General features: G+C 44.9%; 1 protein-coding gene across 1 annotated transcript; it reads right to left on the reverse strand.

The window, feature by feature from the left end:
• Positions 1-1,605: 1,605 nt before the first annotated feature.
• On the reverse strand, positions 1,606-20,340 carry DAO (D-amino acid oxidase). The gene is made up of 11 exons (XM_039861830.1): positions 20,070-20,340; positions 15,564-15,766; positions 14,384-14,498; positions 13,085-13,161; positions 12,355-12,420; positions 10,903-10,957; positions 9,543-9,647; positions 8,593-8,675; positions 7,277-7,394; positions 6,514-6,612; positions 1,606-5,239 (listed from the first exon to the last, which is right to left on the reverse strand). The coding sequence occupies exons 2-11, from the start codon at positions 15,755-15,757 to the stop codon at positions 5,108-5,110; spliced, it is 1,044 nt and encodes a 347-aa protein (XP_039717764.1). The 5' UTR covers positions 15,758-15,766; positions 20,070-20,340; the 3' UTR covers positions 1,606-5,107.
• Between the last annotated feature and the right edge of the window lie 408 nt (positions 20,341-20,748).

Consider the following 20,748-nt stretch of genomic DNA (forward strand, 5'->3'; position numbering starts at 1 on the left):
TGCCTTCCAGTGGGCCAGACACTGCCGGATGACCATGTCCACTCCCTTCCTCCTCAAATAACCTGGAGGAACTGGGGGCTGGGATGTAGAAGGAGTGTTTGGCTGGCAGAAATGTTGTCCAGAGGCTGGGGTAAAGAGGCCTTCAGTTGAGAGCTTCTCTTCTTGAGAAAATGGAAAATAAAAACTCTTTGCCTTCTAAATTCCCTGCCCTTAAAAAAAAAAATCAATATTATTGAATGATACAAGAGCTGCCACAGAAGTTGCCCAAGCCTTTAGCTAAAGACATTTCTATCTAATTTAGAACTATCCAAATCTCCTGTTTCCGTTAATGGAAATGTCATCTATTTCTCTGAGTGTTAGGACAGATTTCAGAAAATGACGAGATGTTCAGTGTAGCCAGCGTTATGTAGTTTCTTTCTTTCCCTTACCTCGAGTATTCTCGGGAACACATAAATGACCCTGGTAATGTTGGCAGTGAGATGAAAGACCACTCAGGGATGGACTTTGAAACGAATATGGACACTCATTATTTTTAAATAATATTAACCAACAGAGAGCCTTGAAGAATGAGATTAAGAGTCTCCCTTAGTTACCGCTAATAAACATCGAAGGGCTGGATACCTTGCGCCACAAGCAGCCGTCAAACTAGTCAATAATAGCTTAAACCATTAAAATATTAATTGTTCATTTAAAAACAAGTCCAAAGTAGGCAGCTCTAGGAAAAGTTCAGCAGCTCAACAATGTCTTCAAAGACCCAACTTCTTTTTGCCTCTGCCATCCTCTGCATGTTGGCCATTTGAAACCTCATGGTCATAAGATGGCTGCTGAAGTGCCAGGCATCGTATTCTTTTCCAAGCGGGTGGAATGGAGAAGGAGCAGTCACAAAATGTGTTCTTTCAAATGATTGTGTGGTTTCTGATTAAAAGGAAAGTCCTTCAGCAGATTTACCATTCCTATGCATTGGTCAGACTCGAGTCCTGTGCCCATCCTGGCATGAATCCTTCCCTAGGGCTGGGGAAGGAAGGACCTACTTCCCACAGGATCAAGGGATACCCACAGCCTCTTGAAGGCAAAATTGAGATTCTGGTAGCATGAGAGAAGGAAGACAATGGTCGTGGGATAGGGATGGTAGAGAGGAGCCTTGCTATAAAGTTCTCATCAAGGCTATTTTAATTGCAAGAAATAGTGATTAGACTCAGGTTAATTCAAATTAAGAAGTATAGTTTTATTATAAGGCTTGGATCAGTAGTTAATTTCCTACAGGGGACAGTCAAGGAACATAAATGAGTGAAAAGGTGGTATAAGGGAAGGGGAAAGACTGTGGCAGAGTAAGGAGGAGCATAGGCCCCATCCAAAGGGGACAGCTACTACTCAGTTCTAGCTGATTTTGTTGCATGGTGAGATCTCCCAAATTTCAAGACAAGAATCTGAATTTTTATCTGAAATCTCCAAATTTTAGTATGTTGAATCAAAACTTTTTAAATGATATGTAAGCCGGTAAAATTCATCTGCAGCCAGGTTTGGTTCATGGGCTACCAGTTTGCAGCCCCTGAAAGGTTAGAAAGATCTCAGAAATAAAGTACAGCCTGGTCTCACACATGGAACAGGAAACTGGGGAGCCACCAAGGCCTTAGGCAGCCCCCTCTCTGGATTCGTGGCCCCCATTTCCACCTTCCTCTGTAGACTGGTTTCCTTCTGCCTCCTCGTGGCTGCTGCATATGCCTAACCACGCATTTGACTTCTGCTCACGTGGCTTAGCTCTGCAAACATATTTGACTCAGCTGTTCAGTGTCCCACTTCCAAATCCTCACGAGAGAAAGCTGTTTGGCCCAGTTTAGTGATGGTTCCAGTCCTGGTCCAATTAAAATGGGTCGGGGAGTGATGGGGTCAAGAGGCGCAAACATGGTGACTTTGGCCTGCCCTTTCAGCAGAGAGGTACAGTTACAGGAACTCATAGTGACACATATGTAGCCTCTCGAGTCTGTTCATCATAACTATTATGTATCCTGTCATGGCATGCGGTCAGTATGCATGGAGTTTCTGCCATGCATCAAGCATGATATTTAATGCTGAAGATGCAAAAAGGAGTAAGACATGGTCCTTATCTTCTCGCACTCACAGCGTAGTGGGGGGAACAGGCATAAACAGATAATTGTGGTATAGGGTAATATGGGCACTAATAGAGGGATGCAGGGTGTTGTGAGAGGCACACGAGATGCCAACCCTGAAGCTCTAGAGTGTTCTAAAGGCCCTTCTGACACCTCAAAGACTCAGTGGTTTCAGTCAGACTTTAGTTACTGGTAGTGCTTTACTGTATTCTGATCCTTTGACATTTGAACACCCATGATTACATCTCATGTAATCATTCTCGATTAATCAAGAAGATTTGATGATGAGCCACTTCAAGTGCCACTATACCCCATCATGCAAGAGAGCAGAGTACTTTCTAAATTCATCAGTAGGAAAACAATTCCACTCACAATAACATTGAAAGGAATAAAATACTTGGGAATAAATTTAACAAAAGGAGTGCAAGACTTGTACAAACTACAAAACTGCTGAAAGAAATTGAAAATCGAAATAAATGGAGAGACATTCCAGGATCATGGATTAGCAGCCTTAAAACTGTTAAAATAGCTGTCAGTACTCTGCAAATTGATCTATAAATTAAACACAATTCCTATCAAAATCCCAGCTGGCTTTTTGTGAAGAAATTGGCAAGCCAATTGTAAAATTCATATGGAAATGCAAAGGACTCAGAATTGCAATGTAGATAAATAAAAAAGAATTGAGAGTCCAAAAATAAACCCCACAAATTTATAGTCAATTGACAAAAGTTCCAAGACAATTCAATGGAGAAAGTTAATCTTTTCTAAATTCATCAAGCGGACAAAAATGCATTGAAAATACAGTTGCAGATCACTTTCAGAGAAGGAGCAGGCATGTTAGGTGAAGGGAAAGCGAAGAGATGAAGCATCACCACATCTCCTGTAGTGCCACGTGCAGAATTTCCCCACGTTCCTTCTGAATTTTAAGACATTCCAAGTGTCACTTTGGGTCTGAATGTGGACTTGTCTGGTCCCATACATTTTTATGAGTTGTTCATGCTGTCTTACAGAGGCTCTGTTGATGACTAACCTTGACCAGTAGGGGTCGCTCTCTCTGGGGAATTTTAGGTTGGGTGAAGAAATCACTGGTTAAAAACTAAATGCTGTGTTCCATTCCCAGCACCGGGAAGTGCCCCCCTCTCCAGGCTCCTAGTCTTGTGAGAGTCCCTTTGTCTTGGACCAAATATGGCTATGAGGAGGAGAGAGTTAGTTCTTTCTCAATGTGTCTGCAGAAAGAGGGAAGAAGCCCAACCAATTCTTTTATGAGTGTATATTTTTCTCCCAACCTAGGATTCAGTGTCGTGTGGTGCTTGAAAGTGAGGCACTAGAATCACATGATTTCGGGCTCTGAATCCTCATCCTATTCCTTCTCAGCTGACCTTATACTGCTTCTCTGTACCTTGGCCTTCTCACCTATGAAATGGGAATAATAGCTACTTCATGATGGGAAGAGGGTTGTAGGAATTAAATGAGTAATGTGTGCAAGAGTTTAGTACAGAGCCTGCTACCCAGTTAGAATGCAATGAATTTTAGTTATCAGAATTATAATTATTAATTCCAGATGCTCTTCGACTTATGATAGGGTTACATCTTGATAAATTCATCATAAATTGAAAATATCATAACCTGAAAATGCATTTTATACACCTAATCTACTGAACACCATAGCCTCACCTACCTTAAACATGCTCAGAACACTTACATTAGCCAGAGTTGGGTGAAATCATCTAACACAAAGCCTATTTTATAATAAAGTATTGAATATCTTGTGTAATTTTACATGCATATTGCTTTTGCACCATTGCAAAGTAAAAGAATCAAAGTCATCCATCATAAGCGAGGAACTGTCATCATTTATTATTATTATTATTATTATTATTATTACTATTATTGGAATTCTAACTTATATCTTGGCTCTCACTCTATTTATCTTGGGGCCAGCCAAAATCATGGCAGATATTTCATGAAGGACCCATTAGGGGAAACAATACAGGAAGGAACAGACAGTAATGGCATAGACATAGCACAGTGTGGGCCCTTCCAGACCTCATCACAGCACACAGGGTGTCACTGGTCCCAGGTGCATGAAAACTCCTAGGCTCTGGTCCTCCACAAAAAAACAGACAGATGAAAATTCAACCTTAGAGGTTGAGGCAGATAACTAGGGATGAAGATGTTCAGGTGCCTTCTAGGCTCATTTAAGGCTTTCAAAAATATCTGGAAACCTATTTGTCATCTCAGAGAATACCAGCCAGAAGATAGAGAGTTGTTAAGTCTGCCCCCCAAACAAGGAGTATGCCTGGTGAGTTTATTCTCAATGAAGTTCCTTGAGAGATGATCCTTCCAGTGGTCCCTCCTCAAGGGTTACATGGAGCCAAGGGGGCCACTCGATGGGCCGATGATGCTATTTGGGATCCTGGATGTAGAACAGGTATCATATATTGCTAGTTCCGTGCCTCACTTCTTTTGCCTCCTCCACACTCCAATTCTACATATAAATTCCTGCAATGACATCTATTACCGCATTCTCTCAAGTTCATTCTATGGTATTAGTGTTCTGGGCAAAAGGTTTCCATAGCCAGACAGGCTTAGGAAGACTGGATTGAACAACATCAGGTAGGTGTCTCTGCTACAGACTTTTCAGAACCTTTAACATGTTAGTGCGACTTGTCGTCAGGTTACTTAACCTCAACTATCCTCAATATCCTGCTTTCCTTCTTGATTTTCTGAGTTCTCCTTTCTTCTGAGGACTCGTGGAGTAAGTCTTCATAATGTCAGGCCGGAGAGAGTGGAAAGACCTCGGTGATCAGAGGGTCCCCAGGTAAGGTGAGACTTACCTCCCGAAACCGACCTGTGGTTCCCTTCTCACCACATGGTTCTTGCAAACGGAAGCCAGTGGTGAGGTCAGGGGTAAGTAATGGCTTAGAGAGGAGCACATTGATTAGTTGGCCGAGGAAAGTGGGGAGTCCTCGTGGGGGAAGCAGTGGTCACTGGCACCCTCAGAGGTGGGATGGTGGCATGCTGAGCAACTTCCTTTCTTCCAGAACTTTCCCAAAGAGCTTGGCTGCCTCCAGGGCACAGCCCCAGTGGATAGTGAGCCCATAGCCTCCATGGCCATAATTATGGATGACCTAGGAAAGGCAAGAGAGAAGATGGCCTGCTCTGCCCTGGAACATTCAGGAACTTTCCAAAGAGATCTGGGCAAAGCCAGATGGCACCAGAGCTCCTCTCAGCATCCTGAAGGGGGGGCCTGGGAACAACAGTAAGTTCGAGGAGCTTGAGGTTGACACCCTAGACTCCTCTTCTGTTTAGGAGATGGACCTGCTTTATACACTCAGCACAGGAATCGTCTAAAACTTGAGGTCAGAGATTCCCTCCACCCACCCAACACACATCAAGTCGTCTGAAGTTCTCTAAATCACCTTCCTTGTTCCCATCCTGCTCTGAATTGCTGAACCTCCTGTGTTAACAGAAAACTTGTCTCCCCACCATGGGAGGAAAGAAAACCAGAGACACCGTTGGGTGGACTCTGGTAATGTGCTAATGCATCCTGGGGACAGAGGCAAGACCCCCGGGGCCTTTTTCAAAGCTAAAACCATTGGCAGGGAGTTAAACTCCATATGTGACTCTCCCCTCTACACACACACACACACACACACACACACACACACACACACACACACGCATACACAATCTCTCTGCGCACAAACACACAACCCTCTATAAACACACATCAATCACATACACTCATACACAAAACTTCTATACGCACACACACATTAAGAAAGGAAGGTGTCCTAGAAAGGGAGGATTGCTTTCCTGGTGGGAGCCCAGTCATCACCTACTCAGGTTAGTGCCTTCAGCCCAGGACAACGCCTGCTGTTTCAATAAGCCTAGTTCCTACCCCATGAGAGAGAACGAGAGGGGACCCCAGAGAGATGATGGGGCAGCCACAAATGGACATCTAGGCATGGCTCTGGAGTTAAATTCAAACCACATCCCAGCTCTGGCCCTCAACAGTAATCTAACTTGAGTACTGACTTCACCTCTTGGAGCTTCAGTGTTCTCATCTGAAGCCTGAGGAGAACAGTCCCAATCCTAAAGAAGATTCCATAAGGTCATTTGTGTCATGGACACAAAGTAGATGTTCAATAAGTGCCTATTTCCTTCAATTCAAGCACAGCATTAGCAAACTGAGGTACTGTCCTCTAGGTAACTTTGAGCAGGTCCTTTACCATCATTGAGCCTCAATTTCCCCGCTGATAGTGGAGGGGATATTAGCCACCACTGTGACTGCCTGCCAAGAGGCTGTATGGAGCAGAGGTCAGGTAAGACTGTTCTCTGGAAGTACCAGAGCCCTCTAAGGAGTGAGAAGGACATTCCTTTCCTTTCCAGGAGAGCATACCTCTGTGTTTGATGATCCAAAGTGAAGCTGTTCTCTTTCTAGCCGAATCTGGGGGCGTACTGGCCGGAAGCCAGTCCATTCAGTAACAAGTTTGGCATCCTGGAAAGAAAAGTGTTAGTATTTCATCTCTGGATTATTCTGCTGCCATGATAATTAGTTTTTGGAACCTTATTGTCATTACCACCACAATTAACACCATCACTGTCTATTTTATTAATCACCACAACCATCATCACCACCTTTATCAGCCACCAACATCGTTACCATCACTACTCCCGCCTCACCACCAGTTCTACCAAACACCTCATCTTCATCAATCTCCACCACCAGCAGCCGTCACCATGATATTATCAACAGTCACCACCTCATTACCATCCTAATCACCATCCTCCGCATTTTCATCACCATCACCAACTACTGCTTCCACCCTCACCCTCATCGCCAACATCATTGTCATTGCCACTAGCAGGCAACTGTGAAAATGGAGGTTTCAACAAATACATATGCTCCTTGTGAACACAGAATTACATGTTTTAGGGATGTCACCTTAAAAGAGAACAACTCTTAGTCATGGCCATATAGGTTTCATAGGCCCATAGTGGGACTTCCCCGTACATTATCAAATTCTGGTGTATTCCACAGACCCTTGCTGGAATTAATTTGCCCAGTTATCCTAGTGGTGGAATCTTCCAATCATCAAGTGTCCTCATGGTCAAGCTGCCAGGAACCTGGTGTAGGGCACTGATACCTCTCCCTACCTTACCTTCAGTGTGGGCTCCAGTCTGCAGCAGCCTTCCCAAATAGTGTTGTGGTCTTGGATTTTGTTTACCTCATTCCAGTTCCCCAGCTGGAATATGCCTCCAAGAGTCACTGCCTGGATCCTGGATAAAAAGTAAGGAGGGTCAAGGATGAAGGAAAACGAAGCCTTTGAGATGAATGGGGGTCATCATAATGTTCACACTTACCATCATCTTTGCCTAAATCACTACCACCATCAACATCGTCATCCCTGCTCACAATACCATCAACAGCACGACAATTGCCATTGTCATCGCCATCACCCGCCACTTACATCATCACCATTAACATCACTTTCAACATTGTCATCTCTTCTAATGTACAACATGGTGACTATAGTTAATAATACTGTGTAATATACTTGAAAGTTGCTGAACGAGCAGATCTTAAATGTTCTCACTACAGACACAAAAAATGTAATTTTGTGAAGTAATGGATGTGTTAACCAACCTTATTGGGGCAATCATTTTGCAATATATACATATATCAAATTATCATGTTATACATCTTAGACGTATACAATGTTACATGTCAATTATATCTCAATAAAGTGGGAAAAAATATTGTCATGTCCATCAACATCGTCTTTACTACTGCCTTCCTTGCTACCATTAATGTCATCACCATCAACCCCAGTCATCATTTCTATCACCACCATTAGCTATCGATATTGTTATATTCACCACACCACAGGCATCACCATTGAGAGAGCACAGCCACAACATTAACATTGCCTTTGAGACTGTCATCTCTGCTGCACTAGTAACATCACTGATAGTGCCATCTCTATCAGCACCAGCTACTGCTCCCAATCCTAGTCACCACCATCATCAACATTGATCTCCTCATCAATAGCAATACTATCTTTACTACCACTATTTCACTACCAACAATACTGCCATCCCTTCAACACAACCAGTGCCTTCACTAACGGCATCACCTCTGTCATTAATATTGTCATCACTATCAACCCCAATCACCATTCCCACCACTGTTCCTGTTAATGACATTCACACTGCTTTTACTGTCACCGCCATCTCGTCTTTGTCTCCAGCATCACATTTGTCTCCAGTATCAGCACTACTGTCATCTAAAATTATGTTCAAGATATAGCCCAATTTAGGCTAAGTCCTGGCTTCTTAGGGTTTTAAAGGCTCAAGCACACTTAAAATACATTGGAAGCAAACAATAGAAGAGACTAAGGGGGTTGGGACAGGCAGCAGGAACATAAAAAGGGCATAAAGATGCCCCCTCTTCTGCCCTAGGATGTCAGATTTTTACCCTGGGATGATGTATGGGGAATTGTAGATGCCTCTGTCTGAGTCATGGGTGATAATGAAGTGATTCATCCAAGGAGCATCCACCTGTTGATAAAAGATGGAGATGTCTCATCGAGGGAGTTGGATCAGTGGGCACCCCCGCCCTGCTCCTCTCTATGACCAGATGTTCTGACAATAGTGGCCAATTTCTGAGTCCTTCCATGAACCCCCTGCCCCAAGTCTGCACCCGACTACCTACTCTTGCAGAATGAGTGCCCTGAGAGCCACCCTGCTTCCTGAAGCATTACACATTTTCATCCACGTCTCCACAGAAAAACCCAGCACACATGTGCAACTGCACACACACATTAGCCCACCTCAGGAACACACTCCCCAAACACCTATGAAGGCACACATGCACACTCACAAATAGGTATGCCTCAGCACATGCACACACACCCATTGAGAGGCAGCATAGGCCAACGCTTACACACTTAGGCTCTTACACCAGGTTGCCTGGGTTGTAATTCCAATTCCACAATTTACAACTGTGTGAACTTACATACATTACGTGATTCTTCTATGCCTCGGTTTCCCCATCAGTAAGGTGGCCGTGGTGATATGCTAGACCCTATCTCAAAGGGTGGTGGTAAAGATTAAATGAATTAACACTATGAAGTGCTCAGGTCTGTGCCTGGTACTTAGTAAACACTCCATAAACGTTTGCTCTTTTTATTATAATACAGGCATATGCAGCTCCCACATATGTACAAACATATACATACATGTTTTGCTATGAAGAAAAAACCCCAAAAGAGAACATTCGGGAGCTCCATGTTGGGTTGGTCCTTCTTGTTTCTTTAACGTGTCGGTTCCTCTAATGGTGTCCCTAATACATCCTCTATCTTTGGAGATGAAATAATCTTCGTAGCAACAAAAGTCAGAGGTGTTATCCCTCACCTTCACACTCACCTTAATGATCTGCCCCCGGCCTGGCTGTAGCAGGGGGTCCGGTTGCAAGGCCCCAGCCCACACACCAGTGCAGTTGATAATCATGTCGGCGCCTCCTCTTGCCACCTGGCAGCAAGGAACAAGTCAGATAGGGTAGAAGGGGGTAAGGACCTTGGTATCCTCTGCTCCTCTTTCTCCCTTTCTCTCACCTATAGCTCCCAGCTTTCTGTGGCACAGCAGAGTGGGAGCTCAATGAGGAATCCATGGGCCTGTCTCCAAATGTCCACTCCGCCAGCAGTTTACCTGCTATGTGGCCCCGGAAATGTCCTGTAACCTCCTCAAGGCTCAGCTACCTTAGCTATAAAATAGGGCTGGTAGTGCATGTTCATAAGCTAATGCAAAGATCCAGTGTGACTCAGGATATAAAAGTGCTTAGCAAAAAAGTACTATGCAAGGTGGGGACCTTTTTGGAACTTTCCAGAAGAAGTCAGGAGGCAAGCAGAGATAGTTCTCTTCCTTCTTCTGACTCCTTTTTATTTCATTCTCTTGCCTTCTACTCTGCCAAGAAGGCATGTTGGAACCCCTAGTTCTGGGCATGTATGGAATACTCAATAGCTCAGGGATGTAGCCTGATGGGCGCCCAAACTCCCAGCCCAGCCCCCCCAATTCTCCTCCCAGCTCAGTCATGGGACATGCACACATAGTGATGTACTATTATTGTTCACGAGCCAGTATTTGTGACACTAGACTGTGAGCTCCTTAGAAATGAGGGCTGTGCCTGAGTCAATTATATTTCCCAGTACCTGTCAGGGCTGGACCCAGAGCAGGTGCCTATTATAGAAGGCTAATAGCTGTGTGTACTGAGCACCTTCCATGTGCCAAGCACTATTCCAGGTTCTTGGATTGAGTGAAGTTATAGAGCAAAGCTCTTGATGCATAGTCAGTGCCAGATGATGGTAGCTGCTACTAGCCTTATTATTGGTGGTGGTGGTACTTCAGAAGTGAGTCGGCTAAGGAATGTGACTTTGCAGAAATATCAACCCAGTTGTTGACAGGAGGCAGCCAAGTGTCTAGAACTTGGGGTTGGGGCGCAGCTGATACTGGGAAGAGGCAGCCAGCTCTCTGGCCCCAAAACTCAATGAAGCTTGAATATAGATCAGACCCTAATGGCCATCATGATCTCATTGTTCCTTTGCTTCTGCCACCAGTATCAAGGTGGAATGCCTGAGTCCTTCTGGGATTGACAAAATGCCTGGAGACTGAGATGAGCCTCAAAAGGACCCTGGAAGGCTGAGAAGGGAGCCCCCAACCAAGCAACAGGAAACAAAAGACTCCCTTCTTCTCTCTCCCACATTAAGCCCATTCCAGCCCTGAAGCTCACCTCCTCAAAAGACTCCACCTTCCGCTGGAAGAACTTCACTCCCCTCTCAGTTAACCTAGGATGATCAGACACATCAAAAAGCCCAGTGTTCAATTCTCTGCCCCATCTCTTCAAGAGGATGGCATAGGGAATATTTCCCAAAGAAACTTCTGTCTCACAGAATGCTCCTTGAGAAAATGGCAGTATAGTCAGATCAGTTCATGAGCACCTTGATTGACTAGTGGGCCATAAAATGTCCCTTGAGAAACCTGAGATGGTCCAAGCCCCTCATCAGACAGATGGAGATGGGAGAAGGGCCTTGCTGAAGGACCTACAGCGAGTCGGTGATCGCACTGGGACTCAAACCCAGACTTCTTAGTAGGAAACGCTTCCTGCTACTACCACATTGCTTTGTACTATCAAAGGGATGACATGCAGGGTGGAGACAGGACAGGGTTGGACCAATGCAACATGCCCTTTTGTCAGAAGCAAGCATGGGGAGGGAGGTGGAATGAGTACACTCCCTAAATGTCCCAGCAGAAAAATATCTGTCACCATTAGAAATATAGTAGAAATATCAAAAGAACAGTAAATAAAACATGTAAAGGCTGAAGCATGATCTCAGGACTATTTTATCTACGTGGTTTCCTCAAGATAAAACTGGGAGCATCCTTTCCTGGAAGAAGCTAAACAGCTTTAGAAGAAATAACCATATTTTAGCACAATGTTTCCCAAACCTGGCTGATAATTGAAATTACACAGGGAAACTTCTTAAAATGCAAACTTATGAGCCCCATCACACAAGTTTTGATTCAGTAGATATGAAGCAGGGCCCTGAAATTTATGTTTTTAAAATGTCTCCAGGTAAAAGCCACCATCCACAACAGATTTTTTAAAAAACTTAATGAAATAGTACTATATAAGAAATATATGGAATCTTCGTTAATATGAATGTATGTGAATGTAAATGTAAACATATCTCTCAAGCTAATGTTTGCTCATGTAGAACACTGCAAGATTCCTATCAACATCAGGACAAGACAGGGATACCCACTATCACTTGTATTAGTTAACATTGTTCTACAGGAACTGGTCACAGCAGTTAGACAAGAAAAAACATGAGATAGAAACATAAAGCAACTTATGTTTTGTAGATGATGTAAATATATATGGAAAACTTAAGAGAATCCATTTAAAACATTTAAAAAATCCATTACACAAACATTTCAGATTTAGTGAGGTCAATAATAAATATCACATGAATAAGCAGCCTAGGTGATTCTGTTGCCCAACCAGGTGTGGGAACCATTGTCTTACTCCTCAGAAGTGATCAGAACCAAGGATAGCTCCCATCACTCCTAAGGGTTAACATTTGGCTGTTGGTCAATACAAAGATGAATTCCATGAACAATCATCTACTACAACCTTGGCTCTTGGGAGATGCTTTCCTGAAACTAAAATTGAAAATCTCACCTTTTGGTCAGCCACTGTAGATACTTCCTCCCCTCAATAATCAGGCTTGTGTTGAACCAGCCATAGCTAGAGTCACAGCAGGCAAACATGGGAGTAAAAGATCAGAATCAGAGGTACATCTGAAAGCTATCAAATGGAGGTGGGAGCAGTGTCATTTTGGGAGCTCCCAAACATAGAGTCAAGGCCACTGGGTGAAGTTCAAGGGAGAAGTGATTTTCAGTTCAATGCAAGGAAAAAGTTTCTATCAGACAAAGCCATCCCTGACATTGAGATGTGCAAGTGGAGACTGGACGCTCATTTGTAGAGAGGATTCAAGCATTGGGCCAGGTGAGAAGACCAAAGAGACATTGGGTTATAGGGAAAAGAATAGAGGGGTTTGGAGTCACACAGACTTGGTTGGAATCCCATTTTGGTCACTTGGCTATGTAACCGTGGGAAGTGACTTAGCCTCTCTGAAGCTCAGTTTCCTCATCTACAAAAGAGGATACTGCAATAAAGCGTCTGGGCCTGACATCTATGATTCCTTATCTTCCACATCCTTAGCCCAAGGCCCAGTTTAGGTGGGTGACCTTGCTGAAGGAGCTGGACAGAGCACCAGGAAACCAAGGTACTAAGGGCTCTAGGCCTCGGATGGGACAGGAAATTTGGTGACTCCATATTCTGCTGCCTTCTGTACAGGTATGTCTGAATTGTAGGGCTTCAGCCCCTTTGCCCATGACAATAACCTTACTTGTAATCAGGGAACATGTCCAGCTCCCTTGGGGTCAGCTTCCGAAATCCCAAAACTATGTCTTTCCAGTAAGGGTCCTGCAGGGGAAGGAGAGAAGAGGGCACAGGAATGGGCAAAAATCAATAATAATGATAACAACAAAAACTTATATAATGGTTACTGTGTGTAAGGCCCTGCTCCAAGCATTTTACTTATACCACTCCATTTAATCTTCACAATCACTCTCTGAGGTAGATACTATTCTTATTCTTATTTTAAAGATGGGCCCATTGAGGCTTAGAGAGGTTAAGTAACTTGTCTAAGGTCACATAGCTAATAAATGGTGGAGGCTGAGATCTGAACCCACACAGTTTGGCTTCAGAGTCCAAATTCTTAACTATTAGGCTATACTAAGACCAAGAGTAAGATGGGGTGAGTGATAGGGCAAAGGTCAGAAATATGAGAGAAAAAAGGGGTGACAGTAAGAGTTGCCAAGGGGTAAGAGTGGGAGGCAGCAGAGCATAGGGTCAGACAACTTAAATGAAGGTTTTGACCTCACCACTGACCATCTTGAATTCTCTTTGACTCAGTTTTCTGGTCTGTATCATGAAGCGAATAGTCACTCTTGGTGCCACAGAAGGTAACAGATAGTGTGGGTAATGCTCTCAGCATGGTGCTGAATTTGACTAAACCCTGGAGAGCTGGCATGGGGTTCTGGGCATCCAGCCAAATCACCCTTTCCAAGCACCCTGAGACCATCCTCCAAGGCTGTGTCCTTCTTAGCACATTAGGTGCCACGTGGCTACAAACTGCCTGGGTTCAAATCCCAGCTCTGCCACTTTAAAGCTTTGTGAGCTCAGGTAAGTGACTCTATTTCACCTGCAAAAGGAAGATAACAACAGCACTTCCTTCCTGGTTATTAAGAGAATTAAATGAGTCACTATTTATAAAGTAGTTAGGACAGGGTCTGGCACACAGTAAGTACCATGATGAGAGTTTTAGTCCATCTTGATGAAAAGCTGTGAGACCTCCAGGGGCACAGAAAACCTTTTGGCTTCAGCACCAAGTGCCCACCACTACAAGATATATCTGGGTTTTATCCATGGCAATTAAAGGCTAGTTGCCCCATTTCATCATAAGATCATTTTTTCTCTGCCAATTTAATAACAAAATTGGAAACAAAAATAATTTTAAAAGCAAAAATAGATTTCAAGTAAACCTGTTTTGAACACAGGAGTCTGTCACCTATGAGACTCAAAGTTCTCCCAAACTCGGGGCCTCAGCGCTGGTCTGTGATCAAGGCTCTGCCTCCTTACTCACCGGAACAGCTTCATGGAAGATATTGTAGCCTGAGATTAGGGCTAGGCCCATGTTTGCAGCATTGGGAGAATGGATGTGGCTCAGAAGATAGTCGAAGGTCTGCTGGTTCCAATGCCTGGAAAAGTCCCCCAAAGAATCATCACCTAATACCCTGAGCTGGATAAGACAGCTTTGAGGGTCAGCTTGCATGGGTCTGTGATCAGTCTGGTGCAGGTGTGTCCAAATCCAGAAATCCACCATGTTCCACTCCTGCAGCACCCCAAATGCCTGTGGGTCTTCCCCCTCCTGAAACTTTCCAACATTTCTCCATTAATAGGATAGAGAAGAGGGGGGAACAAAGGATACTCTGTCACAATCATTTGGAGCCCACATCTGACTTGGGATCACATAGCTGCTGAGTTTATTTGAAGGCTTTTGCTTGCTTTGAAGACTGTGAGCCGCATGGTTCAGGCTCTTTCTGGGAACCCCCCATTGTAAACACTGGTGGTAGACAAAAGCTTGCTCCTACCAAACGTTTTCCTCTTCTCTCTTGGCACACAGCTCAATTACATTTCCCTGACTCCTTTGCAGCTAGCTATGGCCATGTGACTGCATCCTGGCCAACGGACCCTAAAGACTCTGCATATGTGATCCTCAGGTGCCAGCCCATAAGAATGGAGATGTTGGAAGCCACAGAGGAGGATGGCAGAGCCATGAGATGGAAGGAGCCTGATCTCTGAGTTGCCACCCATTAACCAGGAACTCTGGTTTTTGAATTTGTGGGAAGAATGACAGTTTTGTTTGAGCTGTTATTCTTCTGAGGCTGAAGCAGCTGGGGGTCTCTAAACTGACATAATGACCTTTGCCATTTCTTTGCTAAACCTAAATGTTGATTCACCAACTTAGAAGTATTCCTGATTCAGCGATGCATATGGCATCGACAGCCACCTGGTCTAGGGAAAAAATGGAAATAAAGCCTCCATTTGCCTGGCACACATCATTTCTATCACTGCTAAGATCAAGTGTAGCATCTGTCTGGCACATAGAAGGGACTTAATATTCATTATTTTTTTCACATCATGCCAGGCTTTAGCCTCTACAAAAGGCTTGTTTTCGGTGACAGGGACCCTGAGAGGGAGTATCTCCTCTGCAGACTCAGCCCCTCTGGCCCCTCCGGCCACCCTCTGGGACCCTCACTCACGCCTCCTGTGGGTTGCTAGGGTCGGAGAGGTAGGGCTGCCAGAGGCCAGCAGCTACATCGGTGTTGGTGAGCGGTGTGAAGCGATCTGCGTAGACCTTCATGTCCAGTGACTTCAGGACCGAGTGGTAGTGCTCATGAATGCAGAGAGCGGTGGACAGCCCAATGACCCCTGCTCCGATCACTACCACGCGCATTGTGCTAACCTGCAGGAAGGAAGGGTCGAGATGTGCTGTCATCATGATCATCTCTATCACCATCACTGCCATCGCCACCGCCCACTGAAAGCTTAGAAAGTGAGAGATACTGCCAAGCCCTTTTTATACTTGATCTTCTCAATGACACTCACAAATGGAAAAATAGGTATGGATAGACAAAGCACCTTGCCCAAAGTCACACAGCTGGTAAGTGATACCACTTTCTCCGGGAAGCCTCCCCAAATACCGTTTTGAGCAGAGAATCTATAAAAGGCCTAGCAGAGTGCCTGGCCAGCTCTAGGCTGCAGAGAAATGCTTAGGACAATGGACCATCTTTAAATCTCAAATTTGCTGCCCACTGGCCATTAACCTTGGGCAAGAGACTTTATGACTTTTAATTTCCCCTTCTAGAAAATGGGAAAATTAACTTGTGCCTCAAAGAGTAGATTGGAGATTTATCAGGATGGCAAATGTAAAATGCTTAACACTGTCTAGTACAAAAGAGTGACTTACTGACATTTGTGGAGCACCTACTGTGTGCCAGCCCCAGCACTATGAGCTTCTCATGCATTATTTCTTCTAAGTCTTCCAACTTCTTGTGAGGTAGGGAATAGTGTTATTGGCTCCACTTTACAGATGAGGAAACTGAGGCTCAGAGAGGTGAAGTCACCTACCTGAGGTCACACAGCTAGGAAGTGGTGTTGCTAGGATTTAATTTCAATTCAAATAAACTTGACACCCACTTATTGCACACCTACTGTGTGCCAGGCTGGCAGCCAGTGGATGCAGCTGTGAACACAATCAGATGCAATGCCTGGCCTCAGAACTCAGGTCTTCCGGCATACCCTCTCAGGGCCTGCCTTGGGGTGCTGGGCTGCCTGGGTCCTCAGAAGTTTAGAAGGCCTGGCAGCTTTTGACCTTGAAGCTGCTTGGGCTCACACAGCAGGGAAATATTCTGCCGGCTCCTGCTGAGGCAGAACAAGGGGACGTTTTGTGTCCGGAAGGGCCAAATTCAACTTTCCCTCCTTTTTACTCACAACTCTCCTCCCACAGACTTTGGCTCTTGGCAACTTGGCAACTTGGGCCTGTGGCCCTGAATAGCAGGACATTCTCAGTATGGCCTAGTTTTGTAAAGAGGGAAACAGCTCCGGCTTACAAGAACTGGATTCTATTGGGGTTTCAGCAGCCAAATTGGAGATAAAACCAAAAAACAAAAAGGCATCATTGCTCTGGATGATTCTCCTTCCAGCTGCCAGCCTGGGCTTGGTTGAGGGGTGGAGGACAGACCTTCCTAGGGACCTCAGCTTCCCTCTGTAACCTCCTTGTCTATAAAATAAGAGTAAACTGATCTCATGGAGTTGTCCTGAAGATTAAATGACCAGCTTGGTAACAGCTCCTGGTACAATGCCTGGCACGGAGTAGGCCCTCAATACATGGAAGCCTCCTTCTGTCCCCCAGCACCTTGGAAATATCAAAAGAAAGAACATCGGATGAGAAGGAGATGAGAGAAAGAAGGGCGAGTCAGACCTGGCTTTACTTCTCGCTCGCTGTGTGACCTTGGCCAAGTTACTTCCCCCTCTTTGGGCCTTCTGACTGTCTCTGCATAATGTCTAAATTGACCACTTTTTCACATTAACAGTAAGAGGGAGAAGTAGAGGGCTTTCCTGTATTTTCAAAATTCCCCAAAATGAATCCAGAAGGTGGCACGACATGAGGAGGAGGCAGTAATAACAATAATAACCCAGGATGGGGGTCGGACACACCCAGATTCACAACCTGGCCTTGGCACACACCAGCTATGTGACCATAGACAAGTTGCTTAACTTTAGTGAGCCAGAGTGACCAACCTCCCCGATTTTCCAGGACTGAGGGTGTCCCCAAGGTGTGGACTCTGAGCACTAAAACCAGGAGAGTCCTGTGGCAAACCTGAATGAGTCGGTCATCCTGAGTTTCTCTCTGCCTATTGTCTCCCCACCAGAACATCAGCTCCAGAATAGCAAGGACTTTTGTCTTCTGCTCTATCCCCAGAGCCTAGAATAATACCTGGCCCATAGCAAGTACTAATAAATGAGTGAATGAATGAATGAATGAATGAATAAACAAACTAATGAATGGAGTTCACGTGAGAATCAAAAGAGAAAATACTCATAAAGGGCAGGAGAGCTCACAAATGACGGCAGCGATTATCATCATCACCAGTTTACAAATGAGGCAGCTGAGGCTGGGAGAAAGCAAAGTTAATTATTCAAGGTCATAGCAAGAGTTGGAGGAAGGGAAGGGGTATGAACCCAGCTCTGCCATTTCCAGTACTGGAGTTTTTTCCATTCTCATGCCACCTAGAAAACCAGTAAAGGATTGAAAAAAAAAAAAGGAGCTATTTATATAATAAAAGTATGTGAGGTGAGAGAAGGAGTTTGAAACCCCTTACGACGTTTCTGGGGAGGGAGAAGGAGCCTTTCGACCAAAGGAGAGCAATGTCACATGCCCAAGAGGAGAGCATAAGAGAGGACCCAGAGCAACTTCTGGAACCAGCTGGCAAGATAAAAAGGGAAAAAGAACAGCACGGGGCTCAGTGTCTCCACCGTGTAAAATCCTAAAGGTGAGCAAGACGTCATCATGCAGATGGAGAAACTGAGACCCAGAGAAGAGAAGCAAATCATCCGAAGTCACGCATTTGTGATAAAAGGATTTGTGGGGTCTTGGGGTTAAAAAGTCTCTGTAAAAGACAGGAATAGGTCACGTCAAGAGAAAAAACTGCCATGTGGAGATAAACAACAGTGATAGCAGCTGCTAGTTTTTCAACTCCTAGGATCGTGCTAAGAACCTTACATGCATTATCTGCTTTAATCTTCTAATAACCCCTGGGGTTATTATTACGCCCATTTTACAGATCAGGCACCTGAGACTCAGCCAGCCAGCTGGTGAGAGGCTGAGCCCAGGCCGGCCTGATTCCCCAGTGAAAAATCAGAGGGTCAAGCAGGTGAACAGAAACCCCCATGTTTCCGGATCCTGCATCGAAAAAAAAAAACCCATAAAAGACAACAAATGTAGGAATTTTTAGTATGTTGGTGATAAGCGTAGAATCGAAGAGAAAAAATGTGTTTCCCAAGTCAATTACCTTAATAAACTATGTGAAACAAATTTGATACTGATTATAGCAACTCCGTGTGTGTGTGTTAAAGTGCAGTATAAATGCATGAGGTTCTTATTAGAAGTGGGAGCCAGGCTATAGAATCCGACAGACCCAGCCTCAGGTAAAATTATTCACGTGTGCGGGCAATGATCTTCTGCATAGAGCTCAGTCATTAAGTCAGCCATTTTCTTGTTGTTGCTAATTTTTCATTAGTGTTTCAGTTCACCTTCATTTTAATGCCATTACTTCAATGAAGCATGCTTGGAGTGTGCATCTAGGAAAATGCAAACATCTGGGTTATTATATTTATCTGTGTGTGTGTGTGTGTGTGTGTGTAATTATAATGTCTATGTAAGTGTGGAGCAGGAACGGAATACTTCTGGTTGTCTGTCACTTGCCAGACACATGTAGTTGCAGTACAGACATCCTCTTACTTAAAGGGTCTACAGAGGTGGGACTGAGGTTCAGAGAGAGGAAGTCACTCTCCCAAAGTCACATAGCCTGGGTGGGCCAGCATTCGGATCTGGACCCAGTTCTATCTGAGCTTTCCGTACTGAGCTATTAAACTATTTAGGCAGCCAGCAATAAGCTGGCACTGACACTTTCTGCTTGCATTTCAGTCTTGTATTTGTTTGCTTATAACTTCTCTTGTCCCCAGAAAGGAATTTGAGGCAGCTTATGCCTTTAATGGCTATATGCGTGGAGCAAAGAATAGGAAAGACTTGCTCTGAAAAAATCACCAAGTCACAGGTGAGGTATTTGAATGAATATAATTAGCTATTCCAGGTGGCTCCATACGGCTACTTCTTATAAGGTTGATATTTTCAGTTTATCTTCAAAATGGAACAGATTCTATAGATGTTCAACAACCAGGCTACCAGCTCCCGCCCCCAAAATAATAATATTTACCATTTATTGAGTTCTTGCTATGTACCCAGTTCTGTGCTAAGCACTTGACATTAATCATCTCTTTTGATACTCAAATTAACCCTGTAAGAGGTGAGTTATGATCCCGTCTTTCAGATAAGGAAACTGAGGCTTGGAGAGGTGAAGGTACTTATCTGAGGTCCCTGCCCAACTCAAGGCTGTCACTGGCCTCAGGCTCTAATGTGAAGCCTCCTTTGTTGATGCTGAGAGGACATTAAGTTCTGCTGTGTCCCCCCACACACCCTCACTCACCTGGCGTGACAAACTGCTGGAGAAAAGAGGCAGCTGCTGTGGGCGCAGAGTCCTGTCTCCTGAGGGGAGGCTCCTGATTCTGGGGCGTCCCTTCCTCAGTCCTCTGTCTACCAGCTGGGACTGAAGCTCAGGGTCAAAATCTGGAGTTATGGACAGGGCACAGCTTGGCACTGCACTGCTCACAGGGGCTGGATCTGGGCCAGGCTGAGAGACCTCCCCTCCCCTCACTCCCCGGTCCTTGAAAAGCTGCCTGACTTTTCTGGCTGATCCTAAGCCCCTGTGTACAGGCCTGGGGCGGGGGTGGAAGGCAGAGGGAGGACAGGCGGGGGTTCTTGGAGGGTTGATGGGCACAAGGTCTGGCTCCCTGGCCAGCTGGAGACGATTCTCTTTCTTTCCTCTTCTTGCTGCCAACCTGGGGGAGGGAGGGTCGGTCCCTGGCCTGCAGGGTGGGAGTGAACAGTCTGGCAGCCCCTGAGGGGAGGCCAGAAGTACAGGATGGGGGCTCCCAAGGTCAGCCAGCCACCCCATTGCCAGGTAAATGAAGCTGGGGAGAGACTCGAGGTGATGCCTGTTCTGGCTAAGAGGATATATGGCTCTTTGCTCTGGTATCCCTAAGACACAAGTGGTGAGACTTCAGGTCCCTCCTCTGCTGGGGCTAGACCTGGAGCTGTGATGATTA

The sequence above is a fragment of the Pteropus medius genome, unplaced genomic scaffold (genome assembly GCF_902729225.1).
Source record: "Pteropus medius unplaced genomic scaffold, Ma_sr-lr_union100, whole genome shotgun sequence".
NCBI lineage: Eukaryota > Metazoa > Chordata > Mammalia > Chiroptera > Pteropodidae > Pteropus > Pteropus medius.

Coding starts and splice junctions, on each gene's coding strand:
- DAO (XM_039861830.1), bottom strand. CDS start 15,757: ATGCGCGTGGTAGTGATCGGAGCAGGGGTCATTGGGCTGTCCACCGCT. Junction 14,499..15,563: donor CCTAGCAACCCACAGGAGGC/GTGAGTGAGGGT, acceptor GGACTTTTCCAG/GCATTGGAACCAGCAGACCT. Junction 9,648..10,902: donor AGGTGGAGTCTTTTGAGGAG/GTGAGCTTCAGG, acceptor CCTTGCTGCCAG/GTGGCAAGAGGAGGCGCCGA.